This window comes from Athene cunicularia, assembly GCF_003259725.1.
Source record: "Athene cunicularia isolate RWA chromosome 4 unlocalized genomic scaffold, athCun1 chr4_part1, whole genome shotgun sequence".
Classification (NCBI taxonomy): domain Eukaryota; kingdom Metazoa; phylum Chordata; class Aves; order Strigiformes; family Strigidae; genus Athene; species Athene cunicularia.
Genome location: NW_020799098.1, coordinates 7,089,942 through 7,109,758, shown reverse-complemented (window position 1 = coordinate 7,109,758; position 19,817 = coordinate 7,089,942). Strand labels below are relative to the sequence as shown.

The 19,817-nt window shown below is 36.4% G+C and overlaps 1 protein-coding gene across 1 annotated transcript in view; it reads right to left on the bottom strand.

Moving 5' to 3' along the window:
- UVSSA (UV stimulated scaffold protein A) overlaps positions 1-19,817 on the bottom strand; it is a 69,515-nt gene that overhangs the window by 33,144 nt on the left and 16,554 nt on the right. The window contains exons 3-7 of the mRNA XM_026846911.1: positions 19,248-19,578; positions 16,374-16,494; positions 14,772-15,191; positions 13,484-13,593; positions 12,749-12,877 (exon numbers count right to left, since the gene is read on the bottom strand). Coding sequence (XP_026702712.1) covers positions 12,749-12,877; positions 13,484-13,593; positions 14,772-15,191; positions 16,374-16,494; positions 19,248-19,578 — 1,111 coding nt within the window. The remainder of the gene's footprint in view (positions 1-12,748; positions 12,878-13,483; positions 13,594-14,771; positions 15,192-16,373; positions 16,495-19,247; positions 19,579-19,817) is intronic.

Genomic DNA, 19,817 nt, shown 5'->3' with positions numbered 1-19,817 from the left:
CATTTAAAAATAATCACGTTTGGAAGTACCCTGCTGCCAAAGACAGGTAACCACCACAACATAGTCTCATCAGCCTAATTATCACTATCTTGAGAGTTGCCAACTTTCAGGCTACTCTGGAGGATCCTGCACCCTAGCTTAGTTCTTGTTTCCCATTGCAATCATTTTTCCTCATCTAAAGGAAAAAGGAAATCCAGGCCCTACCTGGCATGGCCAAGACAGATACACACTGAACCTGACCTCCACAGCAGAAACCAAAACAGTGTTAATGCAAAGAAAGGGTCAAATATTCGAGCACTGATCACAAACTCACAAAAGCACTAGACATGGAAGAATGTCTGTGTTCAACTACAACTTTTAGAAGACCTCCCCAACGGCCTTTAGAAAAACGTCATCAGGTTTTGTACTCTGCAAAATAGAAGGCTAGAGATTGAAGAAAAACTTGTTTGATTGTATTTTCGTTTCAAAATTCTGCTGGTGGTGTCATCGCTTTTTTATGTTAGCGGCAAATTAATTAAGTTTGGAAAAAACATCCACTCTTATTTCTTTAGCTTGAAGCAGGGTAACAATCATACTTTCCATACTCAGTTTCCATTTCCCATTTAGCCATTAAAAAGATTTTACTACAAAGCTACAACATTACAAGCTACGGATGATCTTTGTCTATAACTTTGTACCATAAAGTATAAGCTGACTAACTTTCACCTTATAAACCAAGAAAAGTAAATTTGGTGGTTTTCCATAGTTTTTACTCAGAAGTAGTCTGTAAACAAAGAAACTGCAACAGGTTTAATTATTGTGAATTGTGAATTAATGTCAAACTAGTCAAAAAATCAGTTTAGACTGAGCATTTAACTTAAATTGCCAGATGATTCCTAAAATATCAGTGGGTATAATACAAGTACTCATGTGCATGGCATATCTGAGAGGACTAGAAAGAATTCAAGAGTACTACTTTTAATTGAAACTTCCAATTTGTTCACATGGTGCTGGAGGCACATAGCTGTCTGTATATTAACATACTAAAATTCACTAATCCTCAACTTGAAAACTGCATTAGAAGCAACTTTGCTGTATTACCTGCATGGTCTAAAACTTTAAAGCACGTGAAAAGCCCGACGGAGAAAAGGCATAATCAGATGCAAATTCACTTTGTTTAGGTACAATCCATGAACTGTGCATTCAAGTACTATAGAAAACATTAATCATAGGAAACTGTAATTTTTGTTATCAGTCTAACACTAATCAAAAGGGAAACCTGTCACTACCGCTGACCTGTGAAACGTCCCAATTATACTCTTCGGAAATGACAGGAGCACTTAACTTCCTCACTGAGTAAATGACGACGATCAATCAAGTTTGAATAACAATGAGCCACGGAGCTGAAAATTATTTTTTGTATAGAATCTACCCAGGAATTTATGAAAGGTGAAAAGCAACCCAAGGTTTTAGGGACATTATGGCTTTCAGCTAGTGCAGCGCATATCAAACACTAAACAGAATTTATGTGTTTTAATTTTCTAAAAGGTAGATGTGGACTTGGTGCTACAATGCATAACATATAATGCCAGATTTTAAATATGGGGGTCATTTTCATAAAATATTATGCTTATTGTTCACACCCTTGAATTTCCCTGGGGTCTTCTATTAAATTTAGATTTCCTGTAAAAAAAATTAACTGCTTAGCTAACTATAAGGAATTAAGCCCCCTTCAAACAGACATGAAGTCTTTATTCTGATATAATCTTTAACAAGATAAATAAGTTATTTTTATATAAACACTATAAAAAACACTAAATATTAAAGTCATCACTGGTGGAAATTCAAAAAGTTGCACAGTAGTAAATAGGTAGTTACATCTCAATTTACTTCATTGCAGTGGTACTTCATCAGAACCATCCCATTTATGCTGTTTTGTTCTGTTCCCTTTTTACCGAAGGGAGGAGAGCTCACAGGCACCATTATGAGTCAGACAAGTATCTTTTTTTTAATTCCACTTTTCAAACATGAAGAAAGCTCCAAAGCAAACTCTACAGACGCAGTATGAAAGTTCAGCCACCTTTACCTACTTTTCCACCATAAACTTTTCCAGTCAGTTAAAAAAAATAAAATCAGCAATCTACAACTAAATTAGAATAAATATTTAAGGCAACAATGAGAGGCAGAATTTGTAAATTATAATTCTTTAGGAATGAGTGGAACAGGTACTTGCAAACAAGAAAAATGAGACTATGATAAAAACAAGCAATATGCCATTTCTAGCGTGCCATATCTGAAGTATAAACTCACATGATAAATACTACAAGGTAAAGCTTTTCTTGTTGTGTACAGAATTAAATACCTCTAATACAACTAAGATAAGTTGTTTGTTTCTCAATAAACTGTCGAAAGATGGGGGAAAAGAGGTCCTGTTCTCAAATCCATTCTCATTATCACTTAATTTGAGGAAAGTCACTAACAGTTTGCATTCTTATCAGAGACAAGGGTGAACTTCTCTGTCACTAGAAGATGGTCCATCTTAAGGGAGACCAAACAGACTCCCAGACACGAGAGAATACTTGTACCACCATTGCTCCTCAAGTTGCATGGAAAGGGGAAGTTTTTTCTGCTCACTGTTAATCTGCTCTATAATTTATCTAAATGAATCAATGCTTTTGCAAAACTACATGGGGTTTTTTAATGTGGTACTATTCCTGACTAGGTATCTCACTGTGAGAGGAAATAGGATTTAGCTAGACAATTTCCAGATTCTTGGGCTGAACTTATTTGCATATGAGAATACAGTAAAAAAATTTCAGAATATACACATGCATTATTTTTATTGTAATCAGTTAGAACAGTGATTCCTCAATTCTCCTAATTTTCATTAAAACTTAAAATAGTGATGACTTTTCCAGCTAGACAAGTGCAATCACACCATTCCTTCCCTAACTCTTTAAAAAAATTTGAAAAAGCAGATGTTTCCTTATCAGTCTCCATCTTATTAAAAATATTGAAAATGTTGGATACCAGTAGAAATGCAACTGTATGTTCTACTTTGGAGTCAACACTCCAAGAGCCTCCACTGTTAGTGTAATTCAGTGCAACCACAGCTCCAGTTAAATGCCTTGTTCATCCATCCCATCCAGTAAAATAAATTGAAAAAAAAACCCCTCCACCCACCACACAACACTTGGAAAGATATAAAGAAAAGCCTTTGGTCCTTTTCCCAGTTTTATACAAAGGGATTGCTACATTCAGTTAAGAGGATTTAAAAACCTGAGCCTCTGCAATCATAATTAAAGCAAGTAATAAAATGACTGAAATATACAATGCAATCAGTTTATAGGACAAGATGTACAGCATTTACTAATTATTTTAGAAAAAGAAGGAAGAGAAAAGATAGCACATGAAGAAGTCCTATCTACTTACTAAAACACCACTCGCAAACTACAGCTGGGACCATTAAATAAATTTTGCATGGTCTAATTAACTTGGTTTGCAATCTCAATTACTTTTCACCCAAGAAATCACTTTTGTTCAGTTTTATGCGTGTCTGTTTCCCTTTTTAAAAAAAAATGATGTAAGGCATCCTCAGACAAGTGAACTCTAAACTTCATTTGTCTTTCAGCAGGCTTGATGGCTATGCATTTAAAAACCCATTCTATCTTATAAACTAAAAATTAAATGTACTCAGCTGTGATGGTCGTCATTGCATCTGCTATTTATATGCTAATACCCTCACTGGAAGATCTTGCAAATTATTCCACCATGCCAATATCTCATGTGCATCTACTCAAAGCCAACTAAATATTTTTCTAGAGGCAGAAGATTTTTGGTTAGGGAACGAGAATATTTATTGCCGCAGAAACTAGTTAAAGGGGCAACCTTAAGCAAATACATTTTTTATTAGACAGCAACATGAAACATACTTCAGTCATCTTAAATGAAATTTGGGGATATTCCACGTAAGCAAACAGTGACTGGGTAAAAGTAATTTCTTCAGTGCCAGCAATAGAAACTGAATAGTCAAACAGCGTATATTAGATGTAAGGACTTTTACAAGTTCCTCCTTTCCCATCTTTTTATATTATCCAACATAGCATGATTGGAAATAAATGCTGGCATTCTGACAGATTTCAGAACCATGCTTGAATTTTCCTCTGTGCAACACGAGGAAAACATAAACTAAGAGAGCTGTATTTATAGAGACCTCCCACATACACTCCCTCCCCTTTGCCCTGTGATTTGGGCATAAATTCAAACCTAGATGACTGCATATTAGATATGTGGTCCAGGCAAACCACATTTTATATTTACCAGTAAAAGTATCACCTTTCATTCTATCTGTAGTTGCTCAACAGCACAGAGGCTACTTGGCCAAGATGACTTTTATTTAGGAATGCATCTTTCACACTATTTCTTTATGCACTTTATGCAAAGTTCTCTTGCATAATCCAAGTTTTTCATAAAATAAATACCACATTCAGGAGAGGTGTAACAGTTTTATTTAAACTACCAAAGATCTCAAAGTTTAACAACACCTTTCCTTTCCATGTATCCCAGAGAGCTAACACATAAGTGGGACACCCTCTATTATTAAAGCTAATAAAGTTCCCCAACATTAAAAAAAAGAAAGACTCCCACAAAATTTATGCTGACCACCTACATTTGATACCTATATTTAATTTGTTTTATTGCTGACCACCTACATTTGATACCTATATTTAATTTTATTGGAAGTGACTGTAGTGTTAGTCCCTTAAATGTCTTAATGTAATATTTATACAAATAGTATAGTATACAAATAGTATACAAATATACAAGGTTACATCCAACTTCTAGAAAAGTAGGAAATTACTTCTCCCATGCAGTTACTGTACAGACATCAGGTACTGCAATTAATTGCACAATTAAAAAAAGTAATATTTTAACAGTAGTATGTGGTATGTTTTTTCATCCAGTTTTTCATTCACACTGGGAGATGAGCTAATCATGTATCACTCCACCGATTTGATCCCTCTGATTAAAGTAAAGATTGACCTCCATAATCGGATCTGCGTTACCTGATTTTATTCACTTACTGAAAGGGACAGTCTCACTATCTCAGCTTAATTCTGGTACAGAAATCTTCTCTGGATTAGGTTCCAGCCAGTTCAGGTCCCTGCTGCAACAGGAGCTCTATTGCTAGTACAAGGGAGGCACTGGGAATCATCAGGGGAGGAAACAGAGACAGGACTATGTCTTTTGATTGCGGCTTGTGTTTAGATCATCTTTAAGCCAACCACAAAATCACTATTGAAATATTTAAGCTGCTTCCCTGTTCAGCTCCCACAAGTAGTACAACAGCAACCTGTACAAAAAACCTGCCTGCTAAGAAGTAGATTTGCTAACTGCATAACACACTAAGAAATGCCTGGTAGAATTTAATTTTTAATGTTTCAGGAATTCTAGAACAGATAAAATAATTTTAGCAAGAGAAGAGACAAGCATAAAACTGTGTTGCACACATTACCTGTGCCCTGAAAACCAAACCTGGTTTCTTCTTAACTCATGGTTAACCATGAGTAAGGAAACTGTGTAAAGAGCCTGCTCTTTCCCATTCGTTTTAACATAAAAGGAAAGGTTTGCAGTTCTTCAAACACTCCCCTCTTTCTGGACTAGCCCTTCCCCACACACCACTCCCTGAATACCAGTCCACATGAAATTGGTTTATGCTGTTGTTTAAGGCTGTAGTGAGGTCCAGGACTGGCTACATCCATTCCTGGACCAAAAAGTTGTTTAATGGTCTGATAACTTAAAGGTCAACCAAAAATATCTCCTCCTCCACTCCACAGTGTCATCTTGAGGTTTTTCAGCAAGTCCAAGTTATTTATGAGTATTCCTATGAGCCCCTGAAATATTTTAGGCAGCATTTTGAATTATTTAAGTCCTTTATGATTCAGAGGTCTATACATGATAAAAAGCTAAGTTTTAGAGATGAAGAGAAAAAAAAAAATTAACCACTAGTCATCATCATTATGATATTTTAGGAAATGTGATTTTCATCTAAAATGTGACATAACAAGATTCCCATTAGCACTCATTCATGTAAAAAATTCTTACTGCGTTTGATGAATTACCACCTATCGCTTAGGCCAGATCAAATTCATGCTACTAAAACTTTGTATCCACTACTAATGTACATATGCCCGTCTCATGATATAATCTGCATAGATGTCAACTGTAAAATCAGTACTAAATTGCAGCTTCCTTCAAATGATCACATTTATAAATGAATTTGAACTACGTATTTGTTAAAAATTATTTCAGAGGCTATATTTTTAACAGATAAATACACATCTCAAACCTGATTTGTTAAGGGCAACACTCAACAAAATATCCTACGCAAGACACACATACCTTAGACACGTATTCCTGATTGTGGATTTTAGGTACAGAGATATCAATAGATGTGAATATCCTTACTTTAATATTGCATTAATTTAAATGTGTTAGTGTGTGTTCCAAGACTGTAAACTTTCGTTTTTTCCATTTTTATAAATACGCATTTAGCAACACACTTTTACTGAACCTCACAAATACATTCAATTGTCTTCAATATACTTCTTCCCCTTGCAAGGTAGGATGGATAAAAAGCAGGAAGGAAATTTATATCTACTACTACAGAGTACACGCTGCTCAGTATTCATAGATGAATCAAGGGAGATGACCCTTTGGCCTGAAAAACTTAAATACTTAACATAAGGGTTAACTTGATGATAGAGACATCCTACTTTATTTTACACTCTATTAGAAGAGCTCCAAATTGCATTGTGCGACCTGCGAATCAGATAGGGATCAGAGGTCGTCACGGTGACAACTTTAAGAATTCATGGCTAGATCTGCATAACAAGATATTTTTAATAACTTTGTAACAGTAGCAGGCTGTATAGCCAGTGCAAAGCAAAAAATATAGGACAGCAGCATTCAGCTCTAGAAAAATAATTTAAAAAAACAAACAAAAAAACACCCAAAACATCACACTAGCTGATTAGACACTTTAACAAGATAGTACTGTTTTACAGTGATTTTACAGTGTTTTGTTTTCTATTGGTCCTACATCCTATAGGACATAAAACCTGAAAAGCTCTTTTAGCTGAAGAGTGATTATGAAGGGTGTTTCACAGATAGAAATAATTATCATATGATGATTAAAATGGGGGAGGAGGGAAGAAGCAGCATAAGCATCTGTATGACATTAAATATCTTGTGTTCACTTTTACAGTTATGGTTGTTGTGGCTTTTTTGACAAATAATAGCTAGCCAAAACGTAAAAAATTAACATGTTGCCTGGGCTACTACTTTGACCATACAGACATTATTAACCTTTTATTTATTCTGAACATATTACATGCATACATCATTAGATGTATATAATCTGATAAAGGACATCTTTAGGTGTAATGCTGATTTAATTATCAAATATTCCAGTATTCCTCTTAAGTTCTGGAAAACATACTAACAATCAACATCAAGTTACTATTCAAATCTCAACATTAAACGCTTTTGGCTTTCAAAGGGCAACTTTGTTAAGAGTTGGGGGTTTTGTTTGCATGCAATTTAAAAGCATCATCTGAAGAAAAAACTTCTTATACAAAGGCATCTCTCTTGCTCCTTGGTCTGAGTATGTTTTAGCAGATGGGGTTCAGGCATGGTGAGGGATTACTAAGGAAAATTACTTACCCCCCAGAAACAACTTCTCCAAAATGAAGAGGAAAAAAAGAAGGATGTGAGTACAAGAAACTGTTACAGAAAGCTACAGAAAATGGCTACAGAAGAAAAAATAATACAGCCTTTGCTTTTGATCTAAAATTCATGTGCGACTTTTTTTTTAAAGCAGGCACTAACTTAACTAAAAGACAGACTTAAAGAGCTGGTTACAAAGCTACAAGATGATTAGGTAGAAATAACTCATTAGCATTGATAAAAATGCCAAGTTGTATTTGAAGATATGGCAAAAAGAAATCAGAAATAGTCTTGCTGCCAAGTAATTCGTAGAGCTCTGATTAATTCATTATTAAATTTTTAATATTTTTATGTATTAAAATATTTTAAGACTAAATTATGACCAACAAATATTTAGCGTGTAAATATTATCTGTAACAATTTTCTGACATTATTATTTCAGAAAAAAATCTGACTTGTATTGCACTAAGGTTTGGAGATCAGATCAGGTTCTGGACAACACAAGGACAGCCTTCTCCAAATCTAATTATTAATGGCATTATTGAATTCAACCAGATGTTTCACATGGATAAAATTAAGTACATGAATAAATCAAGATCCAAGCGCACGCTTAGATTTGACAGACGATAAGGAAAGGTGAAACAAAAAGTAATGAAGGCAGTTAATGAAAAACTATGTATCCCTGATTGCTAATATAACTTGAAATTAAAAATTCAAAATGTAATAGGCCTGTTAAATGATCGCTGTGCTGACAGACAAATGAGCAGGATGTTTCTCACATCATATTGTCTACTCGTTTCTATCTGGCCAAGTTTAGCCAGGTTGAGTAGTAAACCTTTTATGGCCTCCCAAAGGTAAGAGACAAACATATTCTCAGTGTACAAAATATAGCTAATGAGCCACATTTCTATTAATAATGTAAGAACTTCAAATATTATTCTAATGTATAATCCTTTATGGAAATTATGTAATGGAATCATGATTTAAAATACAGTGCACACTTGTTCTCTTCTAACTTTTAAAATTACAAGATCATTTACATCTAATCAGCTGCAAATCTGACACTAAAGGAAAAAAAGAAAAGTATTTTAAGAAAAAGAGGGAAGACATTAACAGATTAAACTATTTGTAACCAGGAAAAATTATTTTTAAAGGAATATTTCAACCGCAAGTTATTACTAGTAAAGAATTAAAACTCTGGAAACAGCAATTTCTATTTAAACACCAATCTCAGCCAATAATTACAATTGTACTTCTATAATAATTCATCTAAATAGAGCCTAGAATTAACTCGGAGTGTCTCTAGTGTATTGCTGTTGTAGTAAGTTTACCTGGAGATGATGGCTGGCTTTGGATAAAGGTGGTACAGAGAAAAATGTCGAGCATGCAGTATGCACTCCCTCTGCTGGGCACCCGGATTATCCTCAACAGGCATTCAGAGAAAGGAAGGGATATGTCTGAGCACCCAGGTAATGTGAAATAAAAGCCCTTTTACAGTTTCTGCCCTCTTCCTTCTAGATTCAGCTGAAACTCAGACTCACAGAAAAACATGTTTCAAAACTCCTGTTTATGCTCTCAAAATGTTTCCTATCAGAAACCAAAATCTGATTCATACCCCAAACAAGTATTTAACTACAGTGAACATAACTTGTATAGCCACACAAAACCTCATTTGCCTTTGACTGACACAGTAAGACTCATTTTCTGTGCATCATCTGCCCCTTTGAAAAAATAACAGCTCAGGAAGAAATGTCTGGATGACTTCTGATCTGCTGGGGGCAGAGCAATGGGAAGAAGGAATGCACAGTCTGGGCAGCTAGGATGTATTAACATTTATAAAACTTGCTTGTTCCTAGGCAGTCAAAGGATAACCTTTGTTATTCTTTTCCCTCTCCTCGCACAGCTCCCAAGAGGTAAGCGCAGAATGGTGCCATAGCCTAACTTGCATTGGCAGGGTTTAAGTGTTATATAAAAATGATTTCTTTATAGTTCTTTCTAATTAAGGCCTTCTGATGGTTTGAATTCTTCACTATCGTGGAGGAGAAAAGAAAGAGGTGGTTATATCTCATGTCACTATAAACCATTTTAAGTCAAAGTGTCTCACTGTATAAAGGTCTGTTTTCCTTCAAGTGACTTTGTATGAGAGTTCTCCTGTAGTTTGCAAAGCAGTGGGGCTTTTCCATTTTTCAGTAAAGATAAAGGCAAAAAAACTTCAGAAAAAATATTTTATGCTAATTTTCCAACATGCTCTGATTGCCTAAGGATGCTGCCTTGCAGACATGTGCTCCGTGATCTGGAAAACGAACCGAGAAATGATGGAAAGCGTGGAGGTAATAGTTACTATTGCTAAAAGCAGACACCCTCCCGCACCAACCAGATGACTCTTCTGTGAAGGTAGGCCAGGTAAATCACTAACTTCTTCCTCTCAATGTAATTTCCATCCAGCTACGCTGCTGGTATATTCATATTGAAACGTAGCATCAATAATTACTCCAAATATACGTGCCTTATTTGTATCTCAGTCACATTCAAGTATAACTGTTCAGATAAACAAGAGTACCAATGACATGTGGCAATGGTAAGGGACTCTAGGATCCTCCCTCTTTTAAGTGGCAGTTTAAATCTCTGCAGGATTGAGAGATATAGTGGAGTGTATAGTACTAAATCTCCAGTTTCACTGTCTCTCACTAAACCCTTCCCTTTATCAACTTTCTTGATCTCAGTCTGAGGATGGGCAAAGCCTTTCCTCCCCCCTCCCTGGACAGAGCAGAAACAAAGCGCAGAATGGAACAGATGAAAATGGGGGAAATTAGTGACCACAGAAGCATAGAGGAGCATAAAGGAAAATCAGAAAGTCTGAAGAGAATGGGCAAGCCCAAGTCCCCAGCCAAGTTTGCAACTCCTTATCATTCTGTTTTGTATTTGCTAATAAAACCACTTTCTCCGAGAAAGTAAGGCCTATCTGTGGTGCAGGATCATAAATACACTCAAAGAAATGAGCAAGTACACAAACAACTCACCTTTACATTCTCCAGCTAAGGAGACACCTATCTCAGATTGCAGTCACTAGTTGCCAGGAAAACTTATTGTATCCAAACATAGAGATATCACAGAGCAACTACAACTTGGACAATTTACACCGGACCTTCTACACTCGACACTTTATGCTCTTTCTCTGCTTACTAAACACCCCCCTTCATTTCTAGGTGTGCTCACCTCTACACATGAGCAGGTCACAGCACTCACTGACTCTACATGCAAAGAAATATCTGTAATGCACTGAGCATTGCCAGGATGGCTGTGAGCCAGCGCTTTGAAGGACAAGCTATTGGATCTAAAGATACAGAAGATAGCAAAACTTTGGTGTGGCAAGAACTATAGCTCAAATAACACAAGGACATACAGACAGAAGCAGCAATGCTGAATTAAAGAGGAGCTGTATGTAGTGTGACATGTAAATATGCTGACACGTAAATACTTAACAGATGGGGATTTAATAATCCTGGTCTAAGAAATGCTGTTTATTTTTGTTCTATCAGACTCATTTTACTGTGTTTCTACATTTCAACAAGTCATTTGACACACAAATAAAAGATAATTTATACAGTTTCCTTCTGCAGCACAAAGCTTTCTATGTTCAGGTTATAAATTTACTCAGCACTAACATTAAATTTGGGTATCTTCCACTGGAAAAAAACCCTAGTAATAACTATATATTGTTTTCAATGCTTAAGTTAATACCTCAATCTGCATTGCCTCATTTTGAATGTATTCTTTATAAGCATTACTATGTATTTCCCTTTTTTTCCTTCTAACAATGGAATTTATTAGCTTTCAAACATTATATATATAGCATTGATCAATCTCCAGAAGTGGTAACAATACCACTTTAAACACATACACATGCACGCAAACGAAAAAAAAAAATCAAGGCTTGAATGTCCTTTATATCTTACAAGAAATATAGCAACCAATATTCCATGCAGAGGTGCAGCAAATGAAGTCCTGTCAAGCAAATGGCAGGAATGACAGCAGATGTCTGGACTCCTTCATAGCTGGTTGCATAAAGGTAGCACACATATTTCACTGGAGAAAAAAATACCCTCTGACAAGACAGTCTTTCAGTACTTTTCAGAGTTGGCATTTTTGACTGGTGTGGTACATCAGTAGGTATTAAGATTAATCTTGATAAAGCTTCATTTGCACAATGAAAGCAAAGTCTACAACACTCAGTCATGGCTAAACGAGGCTACCACAATTTAGACCAAGGTATAGTGTCTGGATAAAATTCTTACAATCCAGTCATAAGCCAGACTCCACTCTGAACTCTGATCCAAAACACTTATTTTCATGTCAAGCTATACAGTAATTTTGTTTGATCTCAGCCAACACAAATGAGTGTTATGCAGCTGATTTTTGCTACATAAACAAGCCATAGACACCTTTTTGCATTTGAATACAGTGTTTGATCTTTCAGACTCCATTTATTCATAAGCTCTACCTATTTCACAAAAACTGTCATAGGTAGCTAATCTTTGTGAAGTATTTTGACACTTTAAAGCTTTATATAACAATTAATTCTCTTAAGATATCCTAAATCACATTACATCCTCACTAGAGAGAATAAATGCTCCAAAGCAGAGACACTACTTCCCTGAATTATAAGACACTGGCATAATCTGACAAGTTGTAAACACACTGTTTACTGAGAAATAGGCACAGAAGCTGAGGACGTAACAGTGTTACACATGAAGAAACTAACAGTAAGTAAAATCTGAATTTAACCATCTCTCTATCCTAAACAACAACAGGGCTACCTTACGTGGCTTTGTCTAATAACAAAGCTCTGGCATACTTACACAGGTGTTTAGTGCAAATCCCTTGAGTGAAGCTGCAACCAGCTGAATTAGTGGACTTGTCTGTAAAACTTGTGTTGAAAACTTTCCCAGATTAAGGCTTAAGAGAATGTGCATATTTTTTGTATACAAGATAAACATTACTAATGCTCCCCTCTAGTAAAACAGAATTTTAAGACACTCACCACTTTTCTTTTTCTCGCTTTAAAGGAAATGTTCATTTCCTTGTATTTCTTCATAGCGGTCTCCAATTTATTCTTGAGATCAATGACACATTTTAGCCGATCATCATTTATTCCTGCTCTGGTAAATAACTGCAAAGAGAGAAATCAACATCCTTACTCTTTTTTTCCTAGTCATTTAAGAAAAAAAAAATAATTCAGTTTTCCTTCATAATTAATGAAACAACACTGTCACAAATGCCTTTATTTTACAAGTAACAATTAGTGAAACCACTTTTCCTATCTAGAATATAAAAGCTAATAGCAACTACTAAAGACAAACAAACAATGAACAGCTGCTATAAACATCTCCCAAGAGTATCCTTCTATAGGACAAATTCCATGCACAAGGCTCCTGAGCAGTAATATCAATTGACAGAAAGGACATACTGTTTTTCTGAAACATAATGTCTGACAAAAACATGCTATGTTTTACTTTAATCCTTTGTGAAGAAGCCCCATTTCACAATACCTTAAAAAAAAAAGTACGAGTGTAGGTAAGATCCCTAATGTTGAGAGCTATCAAGCAAGTTATGTGGCTGCTTTTGTCCACCCTGCTGAAACAGAAATCTTTTCTATTTACACCGATGTTTCTTCAACCTTAATTTCCTTTTTGCCTAATCTCCCTCAAGATTTACTGTACCACAGTCCCTGCTTTTCCATATTTTTATCAAAGAGGTGAAAAAAACTGTCTCTCACCTGAATCCAGGACTGCACAGAAGGCCAGAACTTATTTCTGAGAAGTCTGTGAGCATCCATGACATTGTTTATTATGGCACTATTATCTTCATTCTCATGCACTTTTATATCTGTTCAAAACAGGGGGAAAAAAGAGTGGGTGATGTTTATTCTAAACTATAGGAGCAAAGGAAGGTAAGTGGAAGAAGTAGATGTGAACCTTTCTAAAGCATTTGATCACTTTGGGGAAAATTACAAACATCAGAATGTGTCTCTGTTCATTATTCTACCATTATCCACACATTCAAAAAAATATCAGAGGAAAAGATGAAAAGCTTTCAGTCTAGTGACAACAGAAAGAGCTGTTAAACCATCACTACTAAAGAACTGTCAGATAACCACAGACAAGTGCAGTCTTACTATTTACATCACATCTTGTCCTAAGTTCAAATGAACTGGACCTTATTGTACCAGTTTCTGCATGTTCTGCCCCAGTGGCAACAGGGACTTGATTGCCAAAGAAGCCAAGTATGCCACGACCCAAGTAAAAATGGTACTTTCTACCCATTAGTCATTCACAAGCCCCAGGGATACATTTCCAATTCTCTTCTGCCAGCACAGTAGATATCTGCCTTACTGGCTCTTTGCACACAAAATTCTGTTAGGACAGTATTTGCAAGAAAATTTACTTAGACCGCTAAAGCACAAACCATCCTAAATTTTCTAGAGGTAACTCACTTTAGCAAAATTATATAAAGAAGGTATAATCATAATCCTTAAGACTTCCTAGCAAAACTAATTACTTCTCTTGTAAGTCATCAGTAGCAAGGAAAAAAAACACATTTAAGAAACACGCAATTATAAGATTTTAAAATTATCATCTTATACCCCAGCTACAGAGAGAAAGAGGGGAGTAGTGATGTGTATGAGAAAGAAAATTATATATGATAAACAGATTTTTTTTTAACATGGGAAATTCATTATAGGTGCTATGAAGTGTAATGTGGTTACAACAACTAATTCAAAAGTTCAGCCTTAGAAGGTCATTAATAAAATCTGTTAATCACACACAAGGACACTCAAACCTAAGAAAGGTTACTAGATGAACCAGAAATAGAAAAGAACTCCAAAATAAATTCATGTCCAGGAATTGCAAATCAAAATGGTGTCCAGGAACCCCAGCATTTAAGTCATAGAAAAAAAAAAAAACCACACCAACAAAAAAAACCCCACAAAACCAAATCACAACTACACAGCATTTCAGACAAAGGTTACCTCCAGCTATATGTGAAAAAAATTTTCCAGGTACCTGTGGAGATTTCAAGGTCTAGAGTATATTTATGTGAAATCAGCCCATGGTTCCTAACAAAAGTCTGGTAATCATCATCACTGAGAGCAGGGACACCAGACTGAACTTCTGAGCATGTGCCTCCATCTAACTCTTTATTCTCAGGCTTCTCCTGTTTTTCATCTGTGTCTTCATTTTTATCAGTTCTAACACACTGAGAAATAGAAAGAACGTCCTTGCTGCAGCATGGCCGTTCATCATCCGTGCATTCAAAACAGGACTGGGAGGACAAGGGGGATGAAGGCCTATCCTCATTAGCAGACATTTGTTTGTGGGGTTCCAGTTCCATGTTGTTCACAGTGAAGTCAAAAGGATCTGGCATCAGAAGCTGGAAACAGTTTTCCATCTCTGTCAGCGTGTTGGCAATCTCTTGGGACATTTCTATCAAGAGACAATTGTTTTAAAATATTGTTAAATACTGCAAAATGCTAATGTCTCCAGAGCAGAGATATTTACAAAACAAATATGACTGCCACAGGCGCAACCCATTTATCCAGTAACCAGTGATAATGTAGCCATATAGATCTCTCACTGCTGCAGAAATTGTCCTTATAAGAGTGACAATACTTTTCTTAAGCGGGAAATCTAGAATTTCCTGAGCAAGAAATTTACAGCTGGTGTTCCTCCTTTCTCTATGCTCTCTAAAATTTCACTGTGAAAAGATGACACAATACTTCATAGAATTTGAAGGAGAAGGTGGTTCAGTGAGGATATTCTTAGTGATATTGGTGGGTGTTCATTCTACCGCCATCTATGTTATAGCTGCTTGTAGGTGTAGCCATGAATAGATGCTACTGCTCAAAGAGCTGCTACCAATGAGTGTCTTTAAGAAGGTTAAATCTCCTTAAAATTCCACCCTCGTGCTGTTTCTAGCATGTGGAATAAATGCAGACACAATTGGATGCATTGCATATGCCAAAGTAAGTTAACTAAACCATCCTTTGTAACTGCAACATAATATACTCACTATCTCTGTTCTTTCGTATTGCAGAAATATGTTTGCTATTTACACATTGTTTAGAGATTTCAACCCCAGTTACACACATTTTTTAGCAGCAGTACAATACTTTTCAGAGATAGCCTATACTGCATCCAGGATTCCTGTGCAGAACATTGCCTATACTTCCAGAACACAATGACTGTATATATACGCAATAGCATTAGGTTCATCAGCCAAGAAGGTATCGAGAAATCTGTGCCTAGTCAATGACACAGAAATTAAGCCACTAGCTCTGAAAAGTCTCACGATATGTTTGCTTGAGGTCATGCATTCATACTTTACTGAGTTACAGACCAGACCTTTACTTGCTAACATTTTTTTTTTCTTTCAATCTCTTCAATCTCCCTGAGCTCACAGAACTGCCGCATGTTTCCCCTGACAGTCTTTAGGTGAGAGAGATAGTGGGTCAAGATTTAGCAAATGTAGTATTCCTATCCTCTGTGGTCAGCTATTATTTGGATAGCTATTCTCTTAGAATTTGTTTTATATAACCTTAAAAAAGGTTGCTTTAAAAATGAAAAAGAACCCACCCAACCCACACTAAAAGAACTGAAGCAACCTACCTTCCATTTCTTTTTCAGCTCTTTTGGCTTTTTCTTTGTAGATGTTATCTAGTCGTTTTTGCTTCTCCTCTTCCCTCCTCCTTTCAGCCACAGTTCTGGCATGCACATCTTGAAAATCCACCTAAGGAGGAAATGAAGAAAAAAGTGTAACGTTCCTCGTAAGAAATTTATAGAAAATCTATTTCCTAAGATCCTTATCTGTGTTGAAAAATTCTCTAACATCAGCGATCAGCCAAAAGCTCAGCAGTACCTCCTTTTATCTCTTTTCCTCCTAGAATCAATAACTACAGTAATTCTGAATGGAGTTTTTATTTCTACTAATAAGGAACTGATGAGAATCAATACCTTTCAGAAAGGAATCATAAGGTAGAAAAACCAAAATGCTTAGATTTCCACACCTAAAGTGCAGGAATAAACTAGGGTTTGGAAGACCTCTGTCATAGCACTGGAGACATGGGGTTAGGGAGAATGGCCAGTAAGAGACTACACAGTGTAAGTATTCAGATTACATGGAAACATCACACTAGGATCACTATTAATAAAGGAAATCTAGGAAAATTTGTAAGCACTATTACCACAAGAGTACAGATAGATCACTCATTGAAGAACTTCATAAGCAAGGAAAGTAGAAGACATTCAAATACATTTAAAAAAAGACCAAATTTTGGATTTTACCATTAATTTTGTTGGATTTGGGCATGGAGGGAAAGGTTATCATTCAGTCTCACTTTATTTTCTTATGACTAAAATATAAATCTGAGTGATTCAAAATGCTGCTTCTTAAAACATTTTCAATTTTTTTTTTTAGTTTGTTCTCAGAAGGGCTTGAAAACTCACATAATTTTCACTTGTACTTTAAGGACAGGAGTCTTGATTGTGTTATTGCATAAGGAAACCTCTTCGAAAAAGGAAAACACAGTATTTCCATTTGATTGCTACCACATAACTTTCATTAATTTCAATATAGATTATTCCAAGTGCTGATCAAGCCTGTACTTTGCTGCTAGTAAAGTCCTCAGACTCTCTGGTGCTGTGTCTGTATTACAGGCACCCATTGAACATTTGTCCTTATTGCCACTGCTGGATGACCAGGCTTGTCAACAAACAGTAATGGTTCCCAGGTACTAACATCCTACACCAACGTTTTGGAGCCACACAAGAGTAAAACAGTGAAGCTGAATCTCACCTATGAGGTACAGGTCCAGACAACATTGAGTTCACTCTACACAGGACAAATAAGTCTCACTTTCTATCTAGTCCTGGAAGATCTCTCCTGTAACATGTACTTACTAACCGCAGGTCAAGCGAACCAAGTACAGCCTACAACTGGAGTTTGCTTGCTTTTGCCCAACAAAGAATTTTGTTGGTGTCTCACCTCAAGCTTACCGAAATATCTGAATATTCATTCAGCATTAAACAAGTAGGTAACTCCATTAAACACCAAGGAGTTTGAAAAAACAAATGCTTGAATTTGGGCTTAACCACATGCAGAAATGTCTTGCTATATAAATGTTCCTTCTGCTGCCAAATAATCACCTCAGTTGCAATAAGCCTTTGGGGTTTTGCAAGTACTGTTTACGCAAACACTTTAAAGACAAATTGTTTTTATATAAAACCCTCTACTGAGGTCAGTTGCTCATCAACTCTTCAAGTACAACAGACCTCAAACGATATGATTGTTTCTATTGATACTAGTGTTTCTAGAAGTACTCAGATTCAGCTGCTCTAGAAAATAGTACAACCAACCTTGCTGGGTAGCTCAGTATCACAAATACACAAGAAATGATCACCTGGTCATAACCGAGGAGCAGCCATTAACCACAGCAGCACAGACAGGCATGCCAAACTTAAGTTGACTCACACACCTGTGTGTTCAATCTGATAAAACTATAATGTGTTAAAGCTCCCTCATCTCAGTCTTGCATTTCTCCTTGTCACTTTCACTTAGTTTTCTTTATTGACAATAAATAGACAATAAAGACAATAAAGACAGTAAAGAAGACAATAAAGAAGAATTCAAAGACAATCACCTTTTTCTATAGAATTTTTGGCATCTGTTCACAAAAGAACACAGTACAGTAAGTAATACAAGTAGGCTACACTATTAGCTTAGTATAGAACCAGAACAACAGAAATACATGCCTCACAAAGGTTTTTGATGTACTGTTAGGAACACTGAACATGTGTCTTTCTGAAGAGGAAAAGAAAGAGAATCAATATGTTTATTGAATGCCTGATATTATCACCATAGATACTGTTAACGCCAGAATAGTGTTCTCAATGTCACTGTTTGTACCTCCAAAGAGATATTAAAGCAGAAGAATGTTCCAAACATAACTGAAGCCTAGAAGGGAAATATAAAAGCAAGTGTTTACATACAAGAAACTTCTCTTTAATAAAACTTGTTGTATGACACACTAATACTGCAGCTGAGGGGAGCCATCACCTACTCTTACTGCCTCTGTTGGACTGCGAAGGTAAACTAGAACTGGACAGCTCAGAACAGAAACCAGGCTAGTTTAAACTGGCATATAAAGACTTAATAACTGGTTATCCTCAGTTGAATGTATAACCATTATTTCCCTCCTGAAAAAGGCTTCAGGTAGGAATGAGGGGGTGAAAGCCCACTGGTGAGCAATACTTTTTACACCCTGAGAAAAGGCTAGTTGAGTCCAGTCCTCAGTACAAGCCTGGAGTTTTTAAAATGAACTAAAAGTTTGTGGTTTGTCTTTCAAAGACCATGCTCAACTGTATGTCTCCTAAAGACGTCATTTCCAACAGCTTTTCTTTTATATTGATTGGTTTCCTCTCTTTAGACATCTCCTAGAGATCATCACATAAAAAAACACACAGAGAAGTAAAAATGCAGAGTACCTTCTTATTCTGCTTTAAGAAGTGGTATCCCAGGGAAAGCTTCTTGTAAGCCTCTCCATACTTGTCATGCCAGTCTTGCACTGACTTAATGGCTGCTCTCCTCAGTTTCTGTGCCACTTCTTTGGGTGGGGGAAGAGGCTGCTGATGGTCTATCCCCACTGTCAGCTCCAAGAACTCCTGGAAGTCGGAAATAATGAGCGTCCGGAATTTATGAGATCGTGTGAACAACTCCTGCACGATCTGGAAAGCTGAAAAGCGTATCTCAGCATGCTCCTCGTTGAGTCGTGTCATCAGCAGGTGATAGGCATGGTTGATGTGTTCTTCTGAAGACCTGAGAAAGGAGAAAAAGGAAAAAAAAAAAGGAAGGGGGTGTTTAAAAAAAGAGGCTGAGCACATAAAAACACAACTTTTTAAAAAATTTATTTTCAAATTTTAAAGCATCAGCTGCTGTGCTGGCAGCATACATACAGCTCAGCAGGCCCCAGGACGGCCCCCAGGGCAGCCCCGCGGCTGTCCGGCCCGCGGAGAAGCGTCGCTCTCCGGGAGTCAGCGAGGCCCGGCTGCCCCCCC